This window comes from Syngnathoides biaculeatus, chromosome 12 (genome assembly GCF_019802595.1).
Source record: "Syngnathoides biaculeatus isolate LvHL_M chromosome 12, ASM1980259v1, whole genome shotgun sequence".
NCBI lineage: Eukaryota > Metazoa > Chordata > Actinopteri > Syngnathiformes > Syngnathidae > Syngnathoides > Syngnathoides biaculeatus.
Window position 1 is genome coordinate 27738075 of NC_084651.1, and position 25880 is coordinate 27763954.

The 25880-nt window shown below is 40.3% G+C and overlaps 1 protein-coding gene across 16 annotated transcripts; it reads right to left on the reverse strand.

Moving 5' to 3' along the window:
- Positions 1 to 55: 55 nt before the first annotated feature.
- On the reverse strand, positions 56 to 23887 carry cep68 (centrosomal protein 68). Of its 16 annotated transcripts, none has more exons than XM_061837473.1 (8): positions 23574 to 23811; positions 15858 to 16144; positions 7954 to 8934; positions 7285 to 7387; positions 4632 to 4762; positions 1274 to 1396; positions 1101 to 1197; positions 56 to 1007 (listed from the first exon to the last, which is right to left on the reverse strand). In XM_061837473.1, the coding sequence occupies exons 1-8, from the start codon at positions 23620 to 23622 to the stop codon at positions 865 to 867; spliced, it is 1914 nt and encodes a 637-aa protein (XP_061693457.1). In that variant the 5' UTR covers positions 23623 to 23811; the 3' UTR covers positions 56 to 864. The 16 variants fall into 16 exon arrangements, 12 of the variants coding, with proteins under 12 accessions (XP_061693457.1, XP_061693453.1, XP_061693454.1 ...); XM_061837469.1 differs by having other exon boundaries at positions 7285 to 7477; positions 23574 to 23807; XM_061837470.1 differs by having other exon boundaries at positions 7285 to 7477; positions 7954 to 8931; positions 23574 to 23804.
- Positions 23888 to 25880: the final 1993 nt, after the last annotated feature.

Below are 25880 nucleotides of genomic sequence, written 5' to 3' on the forward strand. Positions count from 1 at the left end.
GTTTGCACACTGTGTTGTGGTTATCTAATTACAGAATTGCATGAATACAGTGGTCTGTTTTCATCAAGGCAACAATTTACTTGAAAAGATGGTCTGGAAATACAATTTTCTAAGATTTCAATAAAGGTGATGGAACAGTGTTTTGTATACATGGTCCTATTCAAACAAGCCCCAAATTCTGTCCAGATTTTGAGTCGAATGTGTGAATACTTTGATTCGAAAAAGTCAAACTTGTCATAGTATACTTGCCAACAATGAGGGTAACAGTGCATATAGAAAGTATTAATACTTGTACCAAACTTTCTCCAATATTTATCAAACCAAGAAGTCACAATTACAGTAATTGCCACGAGACACATTTATGTATGGTGTATACAAAGACTGCTTAAAAATAAATTAAATTTTTTGAGGCTGTATAAATGTGGAAAAGGCAAAACTTTATGAATATAATGCGAGAAAACAGTTGACACAAAACTTTGAAATCAAGAATTGTTCACAAATCTAATGAACACTGAGGGCTATATAATGTTTCTCACATGAAACCACAATTCACAACACTTCCTTGTCAGGTATGTTTACAAAGCATTTTTTTTTGCAGTACATAACGTATTCATTGTAATTATTGACAAAATGACAATGTAAAAAAAAAAAAAAACTCTTTAGCCTGGTGAGCAGTAGTAAGGACATCAGCTGCAGGCTATGACTGTGTTGCAGCCATCCTGTGTGATCAGGGGATGCAAATAAGGAATACATTTCCACACATCCAACCCACCCACTGACGAGTGTTCCTTCCCCAGCTCCATCCATGACATTCACTCTGTGGAAGCCCAAGTCCACGTCACTGCCAAATTTCTCCATTTAGTCTCACTGAACTGGATCGCTGTCCTGATTAACATGGGTCTGATTGTTCACGTCAATAGCGGACAGGATGGAGGACTCAAGGTGTTTGGTGTGATTCGCAATGGTTCTTGACTGTCCCTCAATTAACACCAGCATGTTTCTTAACACTGAAAAGGAGAGAAAGGGAACAAAACAAGAGTCTTTTAAGTTTGTGATGCCTGTTGTCAACCATGCACCCGAGGGAGGAAGTGGAAGCTTACAAGGGAAGGTGCTGTCCATGCAGCTGAGAAGCATCTCTCCAGTTTGCAGAATATGAGAGGTCAGGTGCTTATGGCTACTCACCTCTCTCTGAAATCTCTGAGAACAAAACCATCACTCAATTGTGTCAAACTGATACTTTTAAGTTTTGAATCCCTGAAATTGTGGACAATACCTGATACTCAGGAAGTGACCTCTTCATGTTGTCATTGTCTACGGTGGGTCGAGCCAACATCTCTATCTTATCAGAAGCCTTGTAGAGCCAGTGGATATATTGATCCAAGAGTGAGCAAAACATCTGTCACACACACACACACACACACACACACACACGTTTCACACACACTATCTGCCTCTGACACTCAAAATTTGAGTTGCATAGAGCACTGTCTGCAGTGGATGCGATATGTTTCGGGATAATCGTGCTGGCCATCGTAGCACAACATCAAATAGACTTTTGCACAATACAGTCTGCCAAATCTAAGACTAAATTAGCCATTTTCCTGGAATTAAGTAGTAAAATTATTATTTGTGCCCATAAACTATTTTGGGGGAATACAAACCAGGAACATCTGATGCATGGTGAATGTGCTTTATTTCTAGACCACTCATGTCACTTCAAGGCAATTCCAGCACTTTTACAATCAGCTCATTCCCCCTTTCACATGAATTAGTAGCTTGCTTGATGTAAGCCTTCTATTCCAATGATTATCGGTTTACAAGCAAGCACAAATTGCATGTTTGATATAATATAAACACCTCAATCAGAATAAAAATGTCAAATCTGAATGGAATTTCATCTGATTTCACTGGGGTAGAATATTCAAATTTATAGAAGATAATTCGGAATACAGCGAGGAAAAGATGTCTGTGACTGCTTCATCTGGACAAATGCACAGTCGTGATGGAGCTTCGTGGAACCAGTTGGTTGTAGAAAGGGTTCATTTTAAGAGTTCATGCGCAAAAGCCGAGAAACACCAATTAAAAAAAAATGGCCCATTAAGTAGCCATTTATATTACTTTTCATTTCACATAATCAATTCTGTAGCAAAACAAAGGTCATGATAAAGACTACTTAAGTAAGTCATTCAATGCAAATAGCGATAAACACTTCTTGACTTTTTATGCAAAACACACTATTTCCACAGACCCAATGAATGCCCGGGAATCAGGTCACGTGTCATGTACTCTGATGCAACATCTCGGCGCCCTAGCTGACACAGCGGACAATGTCAGGACATTTGTAGCTAATTGATTGTTCTGTAATCAATGGATCCTTTTGATGACGCAAACGAGCCTGTAGGTCCTTTCTCTTCAGGGATGGAAAAGGAAGCAGCAACCGTCAGTAAAAAAAATGAGTATTTGAACACCCTGCTATATTGCAAGTTCTCCCACTTAGAAATCATGGAGGGGTCTGAAATTTTCATTGGAGGTGCATGTTCACTGTGAGAGACAGAATTTTTTTGGGGGGAGGCAGCTAATTTTCAATATATTTTATTCTTTCATGACCTGTTCAGAACATTGTCATCATATTTATTTCACAGGAAATTAATAATATGCAAATATTTATCTGGTTTTGCAATGAAACAAGCAGATTTATCTGGTTTGGCATAAAAATGAAGTCTTAATGATCTAATTAGTTGATTTCCCAAACACAAACATTTCTCATTGCTTTCCTTTGTTGCATATTTTTATTCAAGAAAATAGTGATTTTGATATATTCACAGTACATAAAATCTACAGAAACAAAAATGTATATATCTGGTTTTGCATCTTAACTTTTCATTTCTTGAAGCTACATGTGCACGGTACCATCTGCTGGCCATGTTTGTAATTACAGGGAGCTGTTTCCTCATGAGTGATGGATTGAATTCACACATTTGTTTTGGCTCTTGGGAATGACCATGTACTACAAAAAAATGTATGAACAAATAATAAATCGACAAAATGTAAGATAAAAAAATGAATAAAAAGAAAGTGTGAATGTTTTTCGTGTTCATAAGTGCTTCCAGTATGATATGGCTAATTTCATGTTTTTTTACCTTGCATGCATACGCAGGCATAGGACAGTGAAAGTGCTTGTGGAACTTGGGAGAGGGCACTGAAGATACATGCCTGCATAACTTTGACAATAATGTAAAGGGGAGATTTATGATTATTTATCTTTATTATTATCTTCTCCCTTAACTCTTCTCACTGTTAACCAAACTATCAATACACTATCCAGACTCTCAATATGACTGCAATTCTCCACAAAACATCATGCCAAATTCTGAACCACTTCCCGAATGGTGTTACAGCCGAGGAGGGAGGTTTCGGACGTCGTCATTTCTGGCCCCTCCCCCAAATGAGTCTCGCTTCACAGAAATGCCCATTAATTACTCGACACGCTCTGAAGCCTTGGCACATTTTGTAACATGACAAATGCGGCATGGCCTGATTGTTTACGCACAGGATAAATTTGAAGGCTCCCGAAAGAGAACCTTTTAACTACAGTGTTCCCTCGTTTGATGCGAGGGTTAAGTTAAAAAAAATACTTGCATTAAAGGGCCACCGACACGTCAAACATTATTTTTACTATCTCATTAATTTAAAAAAAAAAAAAAAATTCAGCCAGAATGGACCAGTCCGTTTGTTCACAGCACGTCAGAATGTTGCAATATATGGATTTTTGCATCTCCTGCCATGAAAATCCTCTCTAGGCATTGGGTGTTGCAAATGAACCAGGAAGTGATGTTTTTTTTTTGCAGACACCCACACTGGCGGGTTCGTGCGTTTATACCAGTTTTACTGGCGAGAAATTAGCTGTTTTTTTTCTGTGTGTTAGCCAAAATTCCAGCCTGTTGTATTGCTGGATTTTGCTTGAACACTCAGGACGATTGATTCACTCTTCACACGTTTCCAAAAAACCTGGTTCGTCGTGAAAAATGGATTGCACAGGTGCAAAGGACAAGAGCTTTGTGGATTCCAAATGACAGGTAAATGTGTATAGAGATATTTAAAAAAATAATAGTTGGAAGGGACTAATTTTTTTTTATAGCATAAGTTATGTGTGAATTTAGAATAAATCCCCAGGTATAAACACTCGACCCCTCCACTCTAGGTGTCTACAAAAATCGTCACTTCCTGGTTCTTGTTCAACACAAAAGCCTTAAGAGACTTTTCATGGCGGTAGATTGAAAAAATTCAATATACAATATATAATTCTGAAGTGCTGTGAAGAAATGGATGACTCCATTCCGGCTGATTTTTTTGGGTGAACAACATACTAAATTTTATGTTTTAGGTGTCAGTGGCACGTTAAAACACAAAATGTTCAAACCATTGGAGATTTAAAAAAAAAAAAAAAGTACACTATTCTAGAATGAAACCAAACATCGAAACTGGTTTTAGGCCAAAACAATCACAAAATAAATTGAGATCAGACACAATTGGTTTGGGAAATATTGTCAAAGCAGTAAGCAAACAAATAGGAATTGGAGACTATTCAGTTGTTTTTGGAAGCCATGCCGCTGAAAGGGGTCTCTACTTACGTGTGTATGTTGCATCAGAGAGCAATTTTGGTCCTGGTCCTCCCGGACGACCTTTTGAGGGTCTTTCAGGTAGAGGCCACAAAGCTGCTCTACCAACGTCTCCCCCTCCTGAAGACTTTCCTGAGTTAGTCCTGCAACAACAGACTTTTTCCATGAACTGGAACTTGTCTTCACCACCTCAGTTACCATGATCAGCTAATGATGAACAGAAAATAGCGCTCACTAATATGAAAATGTTGCATTTGCACTGCAAACCCAATATGACACACTTCTGTTTTGAGTACAGCGGTTAGAAGAAAAGTCAAATGAAGTTGGGAAATTGTGGAAAACAAAAACAGATACAATGATTTGAAAATAATTTTCAACCTATGTTCAATTGAATACACTCCAAAGACAAGATATTAATATATTCAAAGTGATAACCATTTCTGGCAGCTATTCTCTCCTTTTGAATTTGATGCATTGTATCACATTCAAGAGAACCTGAGAAACCTGTTTGGAACATTGGAAACAGTGATTTGCAAAATGTATGTTTCATGTGGGCGGCACAGTGGATCAGCTGGTAAAGCGTTGGCCTCACAGTTCTGAGGACCCGGGTTCAACCCCTGCTTGAGTGGAGTTTGCATGTTCTCCCCATGCCTGTGTGGGTTTCCTCTGGCTACTCCGATTTCCTCCCACATCCCAAAAACATGCAGCATTAATTGGACACTCTAAATTGTTTATAGGTGTGATTGTGAGTGCGGCTGTTTGTCTTTATGTGCCCTGTGATTGGCTGGCAACCAGTTCAGGGTGTACCCTAGCTCCTGCCCGTTGACAGCTAGGATAGGCTGTAACACTCCCTGCGGACTTCCTGAGGATAAACGCCGAAGAAAATGGATGGATGGAAGTTTCATATGAATCATATATTTTTAGACAACGTTCTCACATTTTATTGTTCCAAAGCTCTTAAAAACAGTATTCTGTGTCTTGGATAACCGGTGAAGAAAATGGATGGATGTTTCATATGCATCACATATTTTTAGACAACCTTCGTACGTTTTATTGTTCCAAAGCTCTTAAAACATTATTCTGTGTCCTTTCAAATGTGCTCAGGCCTGTTTTGACTACTCCCTGTTTTTCTTTTCCTTTCTCATCCTCTGCATGAAGATAGTTTTGAGTGCAAATGGGTGAAGCTGCATGACAATGAGAGACTGGACTTCTTTTTTTTGTTACAGTTTCATTCCAGTGTACCAAGTTGTAACAATGTGATTTTTGCTGGTTTTTTTGCAAAGATTTCTCTCTTTCTTGTGATAAAAACCCCAAAAGGCAGGATTGCTTCTTTACTTATCTTGACAGAAAAAGATTTGCCAAAACATGTCATGATTTGATATAAAAGGAGCAATCCTGAAAGGCTCAGATGTTCACAAGCAGGGCTGGGCCAATCTTCACCACTTTGTGAACAACTGCATGAGCAAAAAGTCCAGCAGTTTCTGAAAGTTTCTCAACAGACAATGACAAGGAAGTTAGGTAATTCATCTTCTATGGTCCATAATATCATGAAAAGAGTCAGAGAATCTGGAGACATCTCTACAGCTCAGTGGCAAGGCCAAAGACGCCAATAACGTCAGGCAGCACTGGATTTAAAAAAAACGGGATAACCGTGTAAATGATATTGTCACGTGGGATCAGGAAAACTTCAGAAAAATCACTGTCAGGTCATACAATTTCTTGCTATATCTACAAATTCAAGTTAAAACGCGACAATGCAAAGTGAAAGTTATAGAACAAGAAATACTGCCAGGTTCTTTGTGCCTTAGTTCATCTGAGATGGAGTGACACAAAGTGAAAAAGTGAGTTGTGGTCTGATGAGTCCACATTTCAAGTAGATGGAAATAATGTTGTGTCCTCCAAGCCAATGAGAAAAAGGACCATCTGGATTATAATCAGTGCAAAGTTCAAAAGCCTGCACCCATGGTGGTTTTGGGGGTATGCACGCCTTGGACATATGTCAAGCACCATGAATGCTGAAAGGTAGCGGTTTTGGAGCAACATTTGCTGCCATCCAAATAATGTCTTTTTCAGGGACGTCTCTTAATTGTTTCAGCAAGACAATGGCGAGCCACATTCTGCACTTATTACAGCAGCATGGCTTTTTAGTAAAATAGTGCAAGTACTAGATTGGCCTGCCGGCAGTCTAGACATGTATCTCATTGAAAATGTGTCACATTATGAAACATGAACTAGGACAAAAAGAGACTTCATACTGTTCAACTGAATCTGTACATCAAGCAACAATAGGGAACATTTCCACCTATAAAGAATCAACATTCAGTGTCCTCAGTTTCCAAATGCTTAGTGACTGTTGTTAAAAGCAAATGTTATGTTATATAACACAGTGGTAAACATGCCTGTGCCAACTTTTTTGGAATCTGTTGCAGGCATCAGATTCAAAATGAGTGACTTTTTGAAGAAAAGAAATAAGAACAGTTTTAACATTCAATATCTTGCGTATGCAGTGTATTCAATTGAATATAGGTTTTAAAAGGAGTTGGAAACCTTCTTACTCCCTTTTTATGTACACGATACAATGTGCTAAATTCACTGGAATTGGGGTCTGCAGTAAGAGAACAATTGGAAGCCTCAAAGCTCATGTTTATTGAATGACATGGAGTACCTGATTCAGTTGCACTCTTATTTATGTTTATGGCTGCGCTTCCGTCATCTCTTTTGCTCTTGTCCAGTTTGGCATCACCATTTTTAGCCAGTTCTTTTCTTGGCTGTGATATAATAGAGAATATCGAGGTGTAGTCCAAACCATCACAAATGGGTGTAACTGGACAGTTTAGCCTGGCTGTTGCATCCTTTACCTTCAACATAGTTGAAATAGCTCCAGTCATACATCTGAACCATGTAAGTATTACTCACTTTAATTCATGGAATTAAATTCACTTATCCATTTCATTTTCGTCACTAGGGTTGTGGAGCGTGTCCCAGCTAACTTTGGGAGAGAGGCAGAGTATGTCCTGGACTGGTTACCAGCAAATTACAGGACACATGCCAAACAACCATTAACACTAACACCTAAAAACAATGCAGACTCTCCAATTAACCTAAGGTTTTGTAAGGTTTGAGTAATCCACAATCCCCAGAGAAACCCCAGATAAGCACAGCGAGAACATGCAAACTCCTTATATGATTTAATATTAAAAAAATATATATATCTTTCACAATTTCTGACAATAATTCCCAATGTAATGTAAAACTAATGCTTGGTGAAAATGGGGCCTCATAGTAGGTGCACCCTGCAACTTTTGAAAGTATATGCCACTTCCACAATACTGACCTGTCTAGTGAGGAGGAGCACATTCCTCTCTAAGTGATCGGGTAGAGACCAAAACTCCTTGTCAAGGTCCGCACCTGCAGATTGTGACTGAGGAAGAACACTTGTTGCATGAATAACACTGGAAGAGGGTCGTGCATTCTGATGATTGTGCAGACTTTGACATTGACACTTCATAACACCTTTGTCCAGAAAGTCCACACTGTCCGAAAACAACCCAGGGGAGGGTGTTGTAGAGATAAATGAAGAGTTTAGACCTGTAAAACAGATTTTCTGCTTTTCTCCTTTTGTCTTTATGGTATTGCTTAGGTTTAAGTCTGACCCAGACAGGCTGGTGCGACAAAGATTATCCAGTTCAATACCAGAATCCTTTAAGTTCATGTCGTGATGTTGGAGGGCGTCACCCTGGAACTCAATGCTCTTCCACTTACTGTCCATCTGCCCAGGACTTAGAGGGTAGGTGTAGTCCAGCAAAGCTTGATACTCTTTGTTTGGATCCCAGGCTCCAGTGTACTTATTTGTGGACATGGGCAAAGATTTAGGGATAGCGCAGTTCCAATAGTTTGCTTCATAATATGACATGGTTCGTCTTCTTGACGTCCCTCCTATATAGCAGATACTTTCTTTTTTTAGGTCTGTTTGGTCTCTCTTAGAGTAAGAGCAGGGGCATGGACTATAGGTAGGGTACAAAACAGTGGATGTTAGTTGCCGCCTCAAAGGAAGGTCTTTTTCCTGGAACTCCAGGATGGAGCTGGAAAGACCACATTGAATTGATTCAACAACTGTTTCTTCATGTTGTAACCCACTGCTAAAATCTGAGCTCTCCAATGGTAAGCTCCACTCATCTTTAGATGCTGAATAAGAGGAGACACCACTGGGAGTGAAGCGGTTGCTCACTGGGTATGGGTCTTCTTCTAACCAAGTAAGCAAATTATTGTTGATGGAATGCTGACCATGTATTCTGCTGACACCAGCATGCATCTGCTATGAAATAGGAAAGAATATATTAAAAAAAAAACAAAAAATAAAAGTCAGTCAATGTACAGTGCATCCTTTATGAGAGTCATGACAGGAGGTTTTGAGATTACAATGGCACACAAATTAAGTCTAGAATTAGCTGTTGGAAAATGTTTTTTTAATGTAATTGTTTAATAGCAATGGCCTAGAAATAGTTTTAATGTGAATACTTGCAATACTTGTGATTTTACTAACTCAATTTCTGTAGGTTGGTGAAAGACTGGGGTGCATCCAGACGTGGTCAAATTCGGGTTACGTCGCACCTCTGAGCTGAACTCCATTATAAACCGAGGAACCCCTGTCTGGAACTCATTTTAATAATTCCTATTCTCATAGAACACGACGGGGCATGTGTTCATACACTGCAATGTGCAGTGTTCTGATGACCACTTCCGGGGTGTTAATGCATTCTTGTTTAACGTGGGAGGCTATAAGCAGCGTAGTATAATTTCACTAACGGGGGAAGCTAATCTATGACAACATTAAAAGAAACCATAGAAAACTATTGGAAAAACTGAAGTAAATATACTTCAAGAGGGTAATATAGTTGAATATGTATAAATTTATTACATACTGCAATTTTTTCCAAAAATATTTTCAGTCAATAGAGTGCATTATATTTAGGTATGGATGGAAAAATAAAAAATAGAAATCACATTGTATAGTCATATGAGGGCCCGTAGCTCATATACAGGTACATAAAGTGGTTAAAAAAAAGGTATACATTTCTATATGATATTCGATGTCTTAACTTAAAAGATTTATATATATTACGGTAATGTGCTCCACCAACCTAAAATCTGAACGCTGACCTCCCGTGGGGGATGGGGGGGCTTTGCATTTTACGATCGTTAGTGTAGCATATTTGTTAATACCGCATCACACATCAGAAACAACTGCCCGTGAGTTTGTTATAACTTAAACGATGACAAAAAATGTCGACTATAAGAGCTAGTTGTGCAGGCGCTTTTAAAAGAAATGTCATCACTCTGGCCGATGACGTGGCCAAACCGGAAACATGAGCTGAAACTACGTAGTGTGATCGTGCGATCATTAAAAAAAAAAAAAAAGGATAGCACACACAATATAAATGCTCACTTTTTTAAAAAAGTGCCCATTCCGCTCATTTCTATGTAGTTTGAGCTTTTGTTTTGATCGTGACCTGACGGGATGAAGCCGAATAGGGGCAAGAGGGTGCACTATTAGCACAGTGGATGTTCCTCTCAAAGCGCTGACAATAAGAAATAAAGGGAAGCAAGACTCTTGGGATTCAAAAAATGTTTCCTCATAAACGCCATGGATGGCACAGAGGATGACATGATGTGGAGCAAGATGGGATCACTGTTCATGAATGTAGGAAGCACCAGAACTGGACCAATTCATCAATAATGAGTTTGACAGTGATGCATCTAGGGTAGCTACGATGGTTATTTTTCACATTGGAGATGAGTCAGATGCATCTTTTGAAGTCTTGACCAAGGATTTGTAATGTAGAGGATAAACTGCAGTACCCACAAATATTTAATATTTAATGCATAATAATGTCAGTTAAACAGTGTTAAATGGTTTATTTATTTAAGACGGTAATACAGTGAAGAAAATGAGTATTTGAAGACCCTGCTATATTGCAAGTTCTCCCACTTAGAAATCATGGAGGGGTCTGAAATTTTTTATTGTAGGTGCATTCCACGGTGAAAGAGATAATCTAAAAAGAAAAATCCAGAAATCACAATGCATGATTTTTTAACGATTTATTTTTGTGATGCAGTTGCAAATAAGTATTTGAACACCTGTCTGTCAGCTAAAATTGTGACCCTCAAAGACCTGTTAGTCCACTTTTAAAAGTCCACCTCCACTCCATGTATTATTCTGCATCAGATGCACCTGTGTGAGGTTGTTAGATGCATAAAGACACCTGTCCACCCAACACAAACATGACAGTCAATCTCAACCGGAGTGGAGCTCCATACAAGATATCACCTCGTGGGGTCTCAATGATCCTTAGAAAGGTAAGGAATCAGCCCAGGACCACAGGACAGGACTTGGTCAATGACCCAAAAAGAGCTGGGACCACCGTTTCCAAGGTGAATGTTGGTCATGCACTAAGACGTCATGGTTTGAAATCATGCATGGCATGGAAAGTTCCCCTGCTTAAACCAGCACATTTCAAGGCCTGTCTCAAGTTTGCCAATGACCATTTGAATGATACAGAGGAGTCATGGGAGAAAGGTCTGTGGTCAGATGAGACCAAAATGGAACTTTTTGGTCAAAATTCCACTGACCGTGTTTGGAGGAAGACGAATGATGAGTCCCATCCCAAGAACACCATCCCTACTGTGAAGCATGGAGTGGTAGCATCGTGCTTTGGGGGTGTTTTTCTACACATGGGACAGGACGACTTTATTAAGGAGAGGATGACCACGGCCATATATTGTGAGGTTTTTGGGAACAACCTCTTTCCCTCGGTCAGAGCATTGAAGGATGGGTCGTGGGTAGGTCTTTCAACATGACAATGACCCGAAGCACACAGCCAGGAAAATCAAGGAGTGGCTCCGTAAGAAGCATATCAAGATTCTGGCGTGGCCTAGCACTGGCTAGACCTATTCTCCGGACCTAAACCAAAGAGAAAATCTTTGGATCTAGAGAAGATCTGTATGGAGTGATCTGAAATCCCTCCTGCAGTGTGTGCAACCCTGGTGAACGACAGGAAACGTTTGACCTCTGTAATTGCAAACAAAGACTACTGTACCAAATAACATTGTTTTCCTCAGGTTTTCAAATACTTATTTGCAGCTGTATCACACAAATCATTAAAAAAAAAAAAAAAAATCATGCATTGTCATTTCTGGATTTTTCTTTTGAGATTATCTCTCTCACAGTGGACATATACCTACAATGAAAATTTCAGACCACTCCATGATTTCAAAGTGGGAGAACTTGCAATATAGCAGGGTGTTCAAATACTTACTTTCTTCACTGTATGTGAACTCATATGCATTATCAACAGTATTAATAAAATGTTATGCCATCGTTGAGCATTTATTAGAGCTGGTTGAGGGATTCTGTTCTGACAATAGCAGGGACCAGGAGAAGCGTGTCCTTTAGCCTGTCCCAAGATATACATTACCATTGGATCAGTACATGCGCAAAGATTATTAGTCATGATTGTTGTACAGATGTTTTTTTTTTTGAAAAACAATACAAGTACAAACAAAAGTACAAACTTAGCAAAATATAAATACAGATAATTCCTAATATTTTGAGCATATGGATAGCAGCAAATTGGTGGTGTGCATCGTACATTGGTAGAAGGGTTTTCCTGATTTTTTTTTTTTTAGGCCAACCTTGGGGGGGCACATTATACTTGAGAAATTACGGTAATCTTCTGTCTTTGTAAAGCTCTCCATCCTTAAAGTGAATGGAAGTTTTTTTTTTTTTTTAAATGCAGAATTCGAATCTGAAATCAGTTATGAAGGAAACATTTTTATTTCTCGATTATTGTCAAAAAATTATCGCACATTCTTGGATTCGCCGGAAAAAGACGAAAAAGAAGCGGAGACAGTTGAATGAAAACGTGACGTCAGAACTGGTGGCAACATTGGTGAGCATTGGAATACATTGAAAGAATAACGATGAATTTTCCGATATTTCGAACGATGAACACTATTCTGAACGGCGAAGAATACGAGCTTTGTAAATGCGTTCAAGGTTATCGATTTGAGCCAGTTAGCAGCATACACGTTCGAATGCAGATAAAATAGATGGCCATGAAGAAAGTGCCCGCACGCAGTGAGCAGGACATCCCTGGTGTTGGAAACAAAGACTGGTGAGTATTTAAGTTCTTGTTTGGTTTAGATAGTCATAAACTGATAAATTGTAAAGACTTTGATATCCTGAATATATATACAAAATTTTCGGTCTTGTTTTAAAATTATGCAAATGCAGTGTATTTAATAAATAGGGACGCGACCACCTCGCCGTTCATTGTACAGTGTGATGGAGCTTCCTGTGCTTGTATGAGAAACTATCTGTGGTACAATGTGTTCACCTGTAGTGACGTCAGAGGTTAGCCACACGTGTTTTTCCAGAAACAGTAAACTAGGTTAAAGTTCGTGGACTTTAATTCATAAACATATTTTTGGGTGAAAACCTCAAAAAGGTTAGGCATTTTATGGTATTGAACATATATTTTTGTCTAGATAAGATAATTTGCATTAGAAATTAGACATCCTATACACTTTAAACGTTTTTATTTGCACACAAATGAGACGGCATGATGGGACGACCGGTGAGCACACAGTTGTGAGTACCAAGGTTGAAATCCCTGCCCGGATTGTGTGGAGTTTGCATGTTCTCCCCCTTGCTGTGTGGGGTTTCTATGGGCACTCCTGTTTCCTCCCACATCCAGAAAACGTGCACAGTAATTGAAGACACTAAATGCCCGTAGGTGTGAAGGCGAGTGCGAATGGTTGTTAACAGTGCCTTGAGAACGTATTCGGCCCCCTTGAACTTTAAAAAAAGCCAGATTTGCCTTTTGGAGCTGATTGGCTGCATCATCGAAGCTCCACCCAGCAACCTTTCTCCCTCTCTTCTTTTTCGCCATTTTGCACAGCTGTTGACTGTGTGTGCATATTCTCTCTAGTTCAAAATGAATCCAAAGCGCTCATGCTTGATCTTAAAGCTGCTGCCGAAACACCCAAGCTGAAGAGAAAGATGCAAAATTAGAGGATTGCTTAAAAATGAAGCTGCTTCCATTTTGTGGACAGCGGATTGCAAAAAAAAAAAAAAAAAAAAACCCACCCCCCGCCCCAAAAAAAAAATAAAAATAAAAACGTGCCTGGTCACAGGATGAAGAGGAGGGGAGGGAGCTGATGGATCAGCAAAAAAGTGAAACGTTGAGATGATCAAAGACCGCAGAAGTTATGCTTTTGTGGCGCCATGATGGTGTGAATCAATCGGCAGTGCCCCACATACAGAATGATGTGACATACATCAACCTGAAGCTGCAATGAAGCATTCAACCCCTCGAGGACGAGACATAGGTTGGTTTAAAAATTTTCAAAAGCGTGCGACAATATGGTACGAGCTGTCGAGCTTAGGAATTGTGTTGATGCCATTATGTCCTTGCACAAAATGTTGAATTAAATGGATTAATTGTAGATAAAGTTCTCATATTTGCTCTCCTGTTTTGCTTTCCAATGCTTAATAGGCTTCAATTGACTTGTTTGCTTACGGTTGCTTATCAACTTTATCGTGTTTGTTACATTTCGGACCGCCCTAAGGAAATAAAAAAGAGGATTTGCGGCGATTTGGCCAAAACTGGTTGGAGATGGTGAGAGAGACGCGTTCCTCTTGTCAGGAGGGTGTGCCACACTGGCGAAATGGAAGTGATTCAACAGCGGCACACCCGAAGTGACATCACAACAACGCGCCACGGGCATTCGGTGCTCCACGAGAAGACCACGCGTTTGCTTTGTGACTTTCTGAACCACAATAAAATGCTATTTTATTGTTATTGTTTAACTAGACACTTGTAGTGTTGTAATTTTGTCTCAAGAGAGCAATGTATAAAAGCTGTGCTGTTGAATCTTCTTCAGATTATGTGTGTGTGATGATGATGATGGTGTATTTCGTGACGTGATTACAGTGAAAAATAAATATGACAAAAAGGTCACAAATATACAGAGAACTATATAGTGGACAAGCGCTACACCCTCGCTAGGATCCTCGAGCGTGCATGGGAGTTTGCCCGCCCTGTCTACATGTGTTTTGTGGACTTGGAGAAGGCGTTTGACTGTGTCCCTCGGGAAGTCCTGTGGGGGGTCCTTTGGGAGTATGGGTTGCCGAACCGCCTGATATGGACTGTTTAGTCCCTGTACAGCCAGGGTCAGAGTTTGGTCTGAATTGCTGGCACCAAGCCAGACTCGTTTCTGGTGAGAGTTGGACTCTGGTAAGGCTGCCCTTTGTCACCGATTCTGTTCATAGTTTGTCCGGATAGGTAGGTTTGGTGGCCTCAATATTGCATCTCTCCTTTTTGCAGATGATGTGCTTCTGTTGGCTTCATGAAGCCATGATTGCCAACACTCACTACAGCGGATTGCAGCAGAGATTGAAGCGGCTGGGATGAGAATCAGCACCTCCAAATATGTGACCATGGTCCTCAGTCAAAAAAGGGTGGTGTGCCGTCTCCAGGTCGAGGATGAGATCCTGCCCCAAGTGGAGGAGTTTAAATATCTTGGAGTCTTGTTCATAAGTGAGGACAGAATAGAGCAGGGGATTCAATGCGGGCGTTGTCTTAATCTCTTGGGATAAAGAGAGAGCTAAGTAAAAAGGAAAAGGTCTCAATTTACTAGTGGATCCCCGTTCCTACCCTCACCTGCAGTCACAAGCTGTGGGTTGTGACTGAAAAAACAAGATGCCGTAAACAAGCAGTCAAAATGAATTTCTCTGGAGGGTGTCCAGGTTCTCCCTTAGAGATAGGGTGACAAGCTCAGTCATCCGGGAGGGCCTGAGTGTCGAGCTGCTGCTCCTCCGCATTGAGAGGAGCCAGATGAGGTGGCTGGGGCATCTGATTCGGACGCTTCCCGGACACCTTCCTGGTGAGGTGTTCTGGAAATGTTCTACCGGAAAAAGACCCCGGGGACGACCCAGGACACGCTGGATCCCCCCGGAAGACCTGGATGAAGTGGCTGGGGAAAGGGATGTCTGGGCATCCCTGCAAAAACTACTGCCCTGGCAACCCGACCCAGAAAAGTGGTAGAAGATGGATGGACATCATAAATATGATCCATATGAATTCATTAAATATGATTACTTCTTGGATATATGATGTCACTGCACTTGAATATGATTTTAATTAAAGACAATTATTTTCAAAACACTGTACTTGCCCTCAGTTGATGAAGTTGCTGAGTCTTCTTTAAAATAGATAGCTGTCCGACAGAGAACAGAGGCTCTCTCATCACATACTGTCTGTCAGTCAGATACCTGGAAGTGGTCGCCATGGTAACACATTTCTGGGGCTGTTCTTCCTCCCCTTTTGTAGCTCCTTTGTCACTTGCAATGTCTTCTGCATTCAGTCTTCTGCCGTGTTTCATATATGTATCTGGAACATGCGCCTTCGATGGAGAGCTGCATTCAACGGTATTCATTGGATAAAATGTCATATATGAAGATCCTGGCAATGACATGAACATTAAAAAAAAAAAAAAATTAAAAAAATCAATTTCAGAATGTAAAAATTGTATAATTTTAAAATAATTGTACAACCATTATATATGCCTGTAAGTCACAGAGAAGAGGCAAACATTGTCAGACCCCTTGTAGAGTAAGGTTACTGACCAATCTATCTTTAAGAACAGTTTTATCAGGAGTGGAGGGAGTTGGCATACGGGTGTTGCTGTATAGAAATTTCTGGGAGGCTCACAACACCCCAGTGTGGATGGACCAGTAAAGGGTGAGACTGATACTGTAGTTCAGAACCATCCAAAAGCCTAAAGTACAGGGAGTCCTCGGTCTACGACTGAGAGCCAATCCTAGAGTAGCGATTTAACACGAATTTCAATTTAAGTCGGATTATACCATAAAAATCAGAATTTACATCAAAATACTTTGTATAAAAAACAAATACATTGAAATAAGATGATGTACTGAGCATTACTGCTGAGAGATGGATGGAGAAGAAGAAGGGGAGGCTGTGCTTAGCGATTGGGAAGGAAACTGGTCCTCAATCCTCTCCATCTCGACAAGTATCAAACAACCTTTTTTGTGATCATTGTATTTGACATAGGAACGGAACCCTTCACATGCGCTAAAATACAGGCTTTGTCTTGAATAATTGTTATCACGGTCGACCGACTCAAGCCTCGGTGGTGTTGGTGTCTCTCCTTTCTCTCATCTTATGATCTTCAGCTTCGTTTCCATGGTAATGGATTTTCTTTTGGCTGCAGAAGCATTGCTAAAAGACACAGCTTTCTTCTTTGGGGCGTTAATGTCTAAAAAGGAGGACAAAAAAATGAAAAGATACTCCTGGCGCACAAACACGGACAAGCATTAGCCAGACAAAATGCCGGACGGGGGGCGGGTGTTGTAAAGTCGAAACGTCTTGGGTTGAGACCGTTTTAACCCGAGGACTCCCTGTATTGTCCCGCTTATTGAAAGGGGGTTGGAAGCTCAACATATGCAAAGAAGATCATCATTATTAAACAATCACAACAGCCTGTCAAGTCTTTTACTTCTTTACAAATTAATTTGAAAGAGGAACCAAAGTAAGACAAAAGCAAAAAATGCTGACAATTTTTTTTTCTTCATCTGGGGAAATCTCACAGGAGGGTTCTATTCACACTCAGTTCTTTCAATCCTCCAAATAAAATAAGATTCGTTAGTATGTCTACACATGAAGTTTTCAAACTGTTGGAATAAAAGGTTTTCCACAAATGTTTGGAAGAAAGTCCAGTTTTCACTAAGTAGCAGATACAGTACCAAACAATATTTTGTTTTCTTTATTTTAGTGAGAGTAACGCCTGCTTTTCGCCAGTACCTCCCTTACACATTTCTCATTTACTCCAAACTTTCTTTCTGCTGCTCCATTACCATTTTCGGCACATTTCAATACTTCTGGCATGCAATCTGCAGAAAATTATTTTCTTTTCAAAACCATTTTTGTGCATTCCTTCTCACTTCTTTTTATAGGTTACCACTAATGTGGAATTTTCAGAGGTACAGAAGTAACATGTCCAGATACAGTGTCAGTGTGAAAATAATGGATTAGTGGCTCAGAAAATAGATGGATGGATATAATAATGTGCTATTAATTTGACATATACAGTGTCTTGTCAAAGCATTCGGCCACCTTGAACTTTTCAACCTTTTGCCACATTTTAGGCTCCAAACCAAAATATAACGTTCATTATTATTATTATTTTTTTTTTAATCATGGCTCAACAAGTGAGAAACAATCGAGAAGTGGAAAGAAATCTATTGAATATTTTATACTTTTTTAACAACAAAAAAACTGAAAAGTGGGGTGTGCAATATTATTTGGCCCCTTTACTTTCAGTGCAGCAAACTCACTCCAGAAGTTCAGTGAGGTTCTCAGAATGATCCAATGTTGACTGGTGATGATAAATATAATCCACCTGTGTGTAGTCTCCGTATAAATGTACCAGCTTGGTGATAGTTTCAGGGTTCTGTTTAAAGTGCAGAGAGCATCATGAAGACCAAGGAACACACCAGGCAGGTCTGAGACACTGTTGTGGAGACGTTTGAAGCCAGATTTGGATACAAAAAGATTTCCCAAGCTTTAAACATCTCAAGGAGCACTGTGCAGGCAATCATATTGAAATGCAAGGTGTATCAGACCACTGCAAATCTACCAAGAGCCGGCCGTCCCTCTAAACTTTCACCTCAAACAAGGAAAAGACTGATCAGAGATGCAGCCAAGAGGCTCATGATCACTCTGAATGAACTGTAGAGATCTACAGCTGAGGTGGGAGAGTCTGTCCAACAATCAGTTGTACACTGCACAAATCTGGCCTTTATGGAAGAGTGGCAAGAAGAAAACCATTTCTCAAAGCTATCCATAAAAAGTCTCGTTTAAAGCTTGCCACAAGCCACCTGGGAGACACACCAAACATGAAACCAAAGCGAACACAATGCAAAACGATATGTTTTGCAAAAAAGCAACACAGCTCATCACCCTGAACACACCATCCCCACTGTCAAACATGGTGGTGGCAGCCTCATGGTTTGGGCCTGCTTTTCTTCAGCATGGACAGCGAAGATGGTTAAAATTGATGGGAAGATGAATGGAGCCAAATACAGGACCATTCTGGAAGAAAATCTGTTGGAGTCTGCGAAAGACCTGAGACTGGGACAGAGATTTATCTTCGAACAGGCCAATAATCCAAAACATAAAGCCAAACCTACAATGGAATGGTTCACAAATAAATGTATCCAGATGTTAGAATGGCCAAGTCAAATTCCAGACCTGATTCCAATTGAGAATCGGTGGGCAGAGCTGATGCCTGCTCTTCACAAATGCTCTCCATCCAACCTCACCGAGCTGGAGCTGTTTTGCAAGAATGGGCAAGAATTTCAGTCTCTCGATGTACAAAACTGATAAACACATACCCCAAGCGACTTGCAGCTGGAATTGCAGCAAAAAGTGGCGCTACAAACTATGAATGCAAGGGGGCTGAATAATATTGCATGCCTGACTTTTCACGTTTTGTTAAAAAAATTATCCAACAAATTTCTTTACGCTTCACGATTGTGTCCCACTTGTTATTGATTCTTGACAAAAAAAAAATTATCTTTATGTTTGAGGTCTGAAAAGTTTAATGGGGCCGAATACTTTCACAAGGCACTCTAAATCGCTTTGGAGTATAAATCGCACCTCTGGCTGAAGTATGAAAAGAAAATGTGGTTTATAATTCGAAAAATATGGTAATATTATTCCAAGTCGTGCACTGAGATGACGGGTCATTCATTTTAACAAAGATAAGACACTTTTGTTTGCTCCTGCCGTTTGGGGCACAAGTGAGTCTTTGTGCATGTTCTTCTTCATAAGTTTTCACCGCTTCTTTGTTGGTTTTCAAAACTTCTTCTGGGTCAGAGGACTAAGCATCAAAACTGTGAACCGAAGTTTTAAAATTTTAATGATTCCAGGAGAGCTACAATGTTAGTCCCGGTTCCAATTGGTTCTCGATTTTCAGTGCCCAAATCCACGTCTGAGATGCACAAAAAAGAACAGCGCCGCACAAATCTCGGTCCACAGATGTACAGCATTGCTTACCTACCTATATCTGTGTGTGTTTTCTCTCTCTATCTATCTATCTATCTATCTATATATATATATATATATTGAGCAAGTTTCTTTCGGCGTCGCCACAGCGTGTCATCTCAGATGAACGCATATATATATATATATATATATATATGTTTGGCACAATTTTTACACCGGATGCCCTTCCTGACACAACCCTTCTCAGGGAGTGGAGGCCCCAGTGGGATATGAACCCACAACCCCTGGTTTACCAAACCAGTGCTCTAAACCACTGAGCTACAGGGCCTCTATATCTATATATATCTATATATATCTATATCTATAGATATAGATATATATATATCTATATATATAAAAAGAAGAAACCAGAAATCATTATGTATGATTTTTTTCAACGAATGTGTGATACAGCTGCAAATAAGTATTTGAACAGCTGTCTATCAGCTAGAATTCTGCCCCTCAAAGATCTGTTAGTCCATCTTTAAAGGTCCACCACTCAATGCATTATCCTGAATCAGGTGCACCTGTGTGAGGTCGTTAGCTGCATGAAGACACCTGTCCACCCAATGCAATCAGTAAGACTAAAACTTGTAACATTGCCAAGACCAAAGAGCTGCCCAAAGACACCAGAGACAAAATTGTATCAACTCCACACGGCTGGAAAGGGCTACAGGGAAATTGCCAAGCAGCTTGGTGAAAAAAGGTCCACTGTTGGAGCAATCATTAGAAAATGGAAGAAGCTAAATAAGACTGTCGATATCAATCGGAGTGGAGCTGCATCCAAGATAACACCTCATGGGGTCTCAATGATCCTTAGGAAGGTGAGGAATCACCCCAGGACTACACGACAGGACTTGGTCAGTGACCTGAAAAGACATGGGACCACTGTATCCAAGGTGACTGTTAGTAATAGAATAAGACGTCACGGTTTGAAATCATGCATGGCACGGAAGGTTCCCTTGCTTAAACCAACACATGTCAAGGCCTGTCTTCAGTTTGCCAATGACCATTTGGATGATACAGAGGAGTCATGGGAGAAGGTTTTATGGTCAGATGAGACTAAAATGGAACTTTTTGCTCATAATTCCACTAACCATGTTTGGAGAAAGACAAATGATGAGTTCTATCCCAAGAACACCGTGCCTACTGTGAAGCACGGGAGTGGTAGCATTATGTTTTGGGGGTGTTTTTCTGCACATGGGACAGTACGACTGCACTGTATACAGCAGAGGTTGACCGCGGCCATGTATTGTGAGATTTTGACGAACAACATCTTTCTCTCAGTTAGAGCACTGAAGATGGGTCGTGGCTGGGTCTTTGAACATCACAATGACCCGAAGCACACAGCCAAGAAAACCAAGGAGTGGCTCCGTAAGAAGCATACCAAGGTTCTGGTGTTGCCTAGAGAGTCTCCAGATCCAAACCCAATAGAAAATCTTTGGAGGGAGGTGAAAATCTGTGTTTCTCAGCGACAGCCCAGAAACAAGTCTAATCTCGAGAAGATGTGTGTAGAGGAGTGGGCCAAAATCCCTCCTGCAGTGTGTGCAAACCTGGTGAACAACTACACTAAACATTTGACCATTGTAATCGCAAACAAAGGCTACTGTACCAAATATTAACATTGCTTTTCTCAGGTGTTCAAATACTTATTTGCAGCTGGATCACACAAATAAATTGTTAAAAAAAAAATCCATTGTGATTTCTGGAATTTTCTTTTTAGATTCTCTCTCTCTCTCTCTCTCTCTCTCACTCTCTCTCACAGTGGACATGCACCTCCAATGAAAATTTGAGACTCCTCCATGATTTCTAAGTGGGCGAAGTTGCAATATAGCAGAGTGTTCAAATACTTATTTTCTTCACTGTACTTCTTGTGGCTTCCGAGGAAGCATGGCCCTGTCACAAGAGCTGCGGAGACAGTTCTACAGAGTGGTCATCGAATCAGTACTGTGTACCTCCATCACAGTCTGGTTTGGGGCCGCTACAAAAAATTACAAATTCCAACTGCAATGGACAATCAAAAGCGCTGAACCGATAGTCGGCACCACTCTATCCACTATTGAAGACTTGCATGTCACTCAAACTAGGTCCACAGTGGGCAAATCCTTTCTGAGCCTCCACATCCTGGCCACCAGCTCCTTCCGCCGGGAAAGCGCCACCGATCAATGAAAGTCAAAACTAGCAGGCATTCGAACAGGATTTTCCCTCTGGCAATTAAGTCATTAAATTCTTGATCAGCAAACCTATTATTTTCTGCCATTGTTGGGACACAACCTCACATCCTGCTCGTCCCATCAGTATTTGTATTCGTAATAGGTTTTGTCGACTATCACACAATTTGTCACTTTAAACTGCTCCCTTTGCACAATTGTCATTGCACTGGTCTATAACGGGAACCACGAACAAGTAAAGGCACTATGTACAAGCTTTACACAATGTGGGACGTTGACACTCTTATCTCCTACCTGTTCTTGTTACTTTGTTATTCTTTGTTCTGAATGTCATATCAGGGTAGCACTTGCTGCTGGAGAAGCATTCCGTGTGTGAATTTACACACTTTCCCAATAAAGTTGATTATGATGTTTTTTTGGTGGGTCAGTGTAATGAATCATCAATTAAAAAATGTGAGGCCATAAAGTTAGCTAACAACTTGATGAGAATGATATAACATACACATTGGTTTTCTAAACCTCAGACATACAAGCATTAGCATGTATTTTAAGGAAGGAGCGGGCCAATTAATTCCCTTTAACGTGTGGTTAACTGGAATAAATTATCTGGCCAAGAAACTAGAGTAGAGTTCCACATTACACAAGGATGCTATGTCCCCTTGCGAGGCTCGTGAGCAAGAGGTGTTTATGGGCAAATGACTGACATTTCTTTGGGCATGCCTCGTTCCTCTACACTCATTGATATGATCGTTTTCCTTGCACCAAGCTTGTTTAAAATAATTACAATTAATTTTGAGCAATTAGATGCGGCCAAGGAATAATGACATATTATTTATATTTACTTTTGCTTGTGAAGAGAATAATAATGAACATAATTTAATAATACTCTGCTGTCAAGTCATAGACAGTTTTGACATATCACAAAAATGTTTTTTTTTTTTTTACTGAAAGCCATGGATATAATTGTCTAAATCCATCTGGACCAAACTGTATGTTATTTCAGATCAGGACTGATGAGCGCAACGGTGATATGAGCATGGTAATTAATCACAAATGGTATGGTGGATGGACTAAACTATAACGCAATGCCATGTGGACATAATTACAGTTTCACATTCTCTATTATAATAAAAATTGTGTGACAATTCTGTGGTTGCCATCTTAGCAGTCCTGCGAATGGGTTTGTAATTTTACAGAGGGAACTCATGAAATCATGCAATAGTGCCATACGGTTGGTTCCGCATAGTGCGGACAAACCAATAGCAACAAGCATTACTGGAAGATCACACGACCGAACTACGTGGAACTGTATAAAAACCTCCGCAGTTACACTGCGAACACTGTGAAAAGAGTAACAATAAATCTAACCAAATGACCCACAGTCTTGAAGCATAAAAAGCATGATTTCCGCAGGAAGCATTCAACAGATTGGCAATGCAGCAATCGAAACAAAAATGCCGTTTCACGTGGCATAACGATTATTGTGGCATACAGACCTCGTCTAGACATGGCGAATGGATACTGTTCTTGGGAGAAGTCACGGAATTATCAGTCAATAAATGAACAGGCTGATGAATTAAGGCTCCTTAGCGAACTATTGAGAGACGTAAAAAGATCTGGAAAATGCGGTGATGGTCACTCACACTAATTACCAAAGTATTTCGCCTGAGGGCGTCCATTAGTAGTAACTAGCCGTCTCATTTGTTGCGCTAGCCTACTTCCTCCAGGCGTGTTGCGTTTATGAGCCTCTGTTTAAGTGCGGAACTGACAACACCCCTTTAACATTGCTCTTCTTGCTTTCGCTATATCCGCCAAATAGTACTAACAAAGAAACTAAACCCGTATGCTCTTTGTATCAAGAAATTGAAGTCGTATTTGAGCACATTTTATGGTGTGGTACTTTACATGCGCCTAACATTTCACTTGAGCGGGGAGAATATGCAAGTGCAAATTACTCATTGCTGTACTTCATATTGTGATTTGTCCCTCCCCCACGCCATTTTTCTCCTAGCTTTTGGTAAATTGCTCCAACAAAAACACTTATGGTTGAGGTGAATCCTAAGAATTCAACGATGCTGTTTGATAATGTTTTTTCGTATTCCGGGTTCCCTTTATAGTATCTGACTGAGGGAGTGACGTGTGATCGGTGGAGAAGGAAAAGGGGTGTGTGCGCACGAGAGAACTCTTTCCCTGTTAACTTGAACAACGTGCAATGTACGTCAAACTCGTTGCCATATTAGATTTGGCTACGTGCTGCGCCACTCTCAGCTCCACCCTGTGATTGGCTGGCGACCACTTCAGGGTGTACCCCGCCTTTTGTGAGGACAAGCATTAGGGAAAGTATCACTAAAGGCCAGGTCCTACTGGAAGGTAAAATCTGCATCTCCGTACTGCTCCTTAGCAGAAGAAATCAAGTCCTCTAAAACATTCGAGAAGACTGTTGCAGTGACCATGGATTTAAGAAAGCAATGTTCACTAACACATGCACTGAATATTGTGTTGGATTAATCTGATATAAAGTTATTTCATATTTGCTTGGTTGTTTTTAATGCTTCTTTGCTTAATGTGCTGCAATCAAGAAACCCATTGGGTGCCATGAAAACTTTTGCTTTGCTTTGTGATGCGGACCACGCTAAGGAATAAAAATGAGGATTCGTGGAGATGTGGGCAGAACGGGTTGGGGATTGTGATTAACACATCCAACGTTCTCGTGAGCAAGAAGTTCCTCTTGTCTTCCTCCCTCAAGAAATTGTACTTAAAATGTCCTCAGATGCGTGAGCCTGGCTATCACCGGATACTATCACCGGGCACATCACTAACAATGTCCCTGACTAAGCAAAAGGCTGTGCACCACAAATCATAAGCGACTGGATACATTACACTGGACTTCAAGCAGCTTGGGTTCTGTTCTTCACCAGTTTTCCTACAAACCGTTGGACCTTTGTTTCCTAATAAATGTAAGTTACTTTCATCACTAAAGAGGAACTTGGACCACTGGCCAACAATCAACATCCTTTTTCTACTTGGCCCATTTGAGATGCTTTGTATGTGGGCTCAGAAGTTGCTTGAGCTAGGGAACCTGACAGTTGTAACCCATCTTCTGGATGTGACTGACTGTGTTGGTTTTTGCAAGCTGTGCCTCCCGGCTCATTCCACTTTTCCTAGATATTAGCTAGATCAAGAGTGACCAACCAGTCACAGATCAAGAGCCACATTTTTCACTGTGTTTCGGAAAAGCACCACATCATACACATGAACATCATTCCCTCCTCACACACATTTTTGACTCTGCTTACAATCTTGTGAATTGGAAACCGGGAGTCGGCTTATGGTTTAAAATCACTGTGTAAAGTCACAAATGTGCTTTTGGGAAAATGGTCATAAATTCAAATAAACACTACAAACTACATTGTAAAGTGCAAACACAAAATCAGAAGTGGAAAATACCAAAACGAAAGCAGAAACACCAAAACGAAAGCCCAGTGGTGGTCAAGAAGTACAAAACCAACGACATAGAATAAAAAAATGACTGCGCACTCTGCATCCACTATGTCTCCTGCCATAGTCAATAGGCTCTGACTTCCGGTCAGGGCAAAAAGCATCGTAAACATACACACATTGTTTTGGAAAGCGATGCGATAAATCTAAATACTTGGCATGTTATGGATCCCTGGAGACATGAATATAATCTAAACATTTGCAGCATGCCCAGGAAGATTTAGAAGATACATTGACACATACATATGTAATAGGAGGTACAGACAATAATATTCCCCATGGTCAAACATGTCAACTGCCACGACCACCTCTCGTCTTGGTCGTCAGGCATTTTAATTGATATAGAGCTCGTGCACTTGCATCATAAAATCACTTGACTTTTGTGTATCCATTTAGCCATATTGCTGGTCAAGCTAAGCATTGTTCAATGCTGAGTCGGTTTGAGACGACACGGAATTGTG

Bases quoted from the DNA above. Each gene is read 5' to 3' on its own strand.
- cep68 (XM_061837469.1), bottom strand. From the start codon at position 23,622: ATGAGACGGCTAGTTACTACTAATGGACGCCCTCAGGCGAAATACTTT. The intron at 1,397-4,631 runs GTAAGTAGAGAC...TGTGTGTGACAG, and splicing joins CTCTGATGCAACATACACAC to ATGTTTTGCTCACTCTTGGA. The intron at 1,198-1,273 runs GTATTGTCCACA...TTTTGTTCTCAG, and splicing joins GGTCACTTCCTGAGTATCAG to AGATTTCAGAGAGAGGTGAG.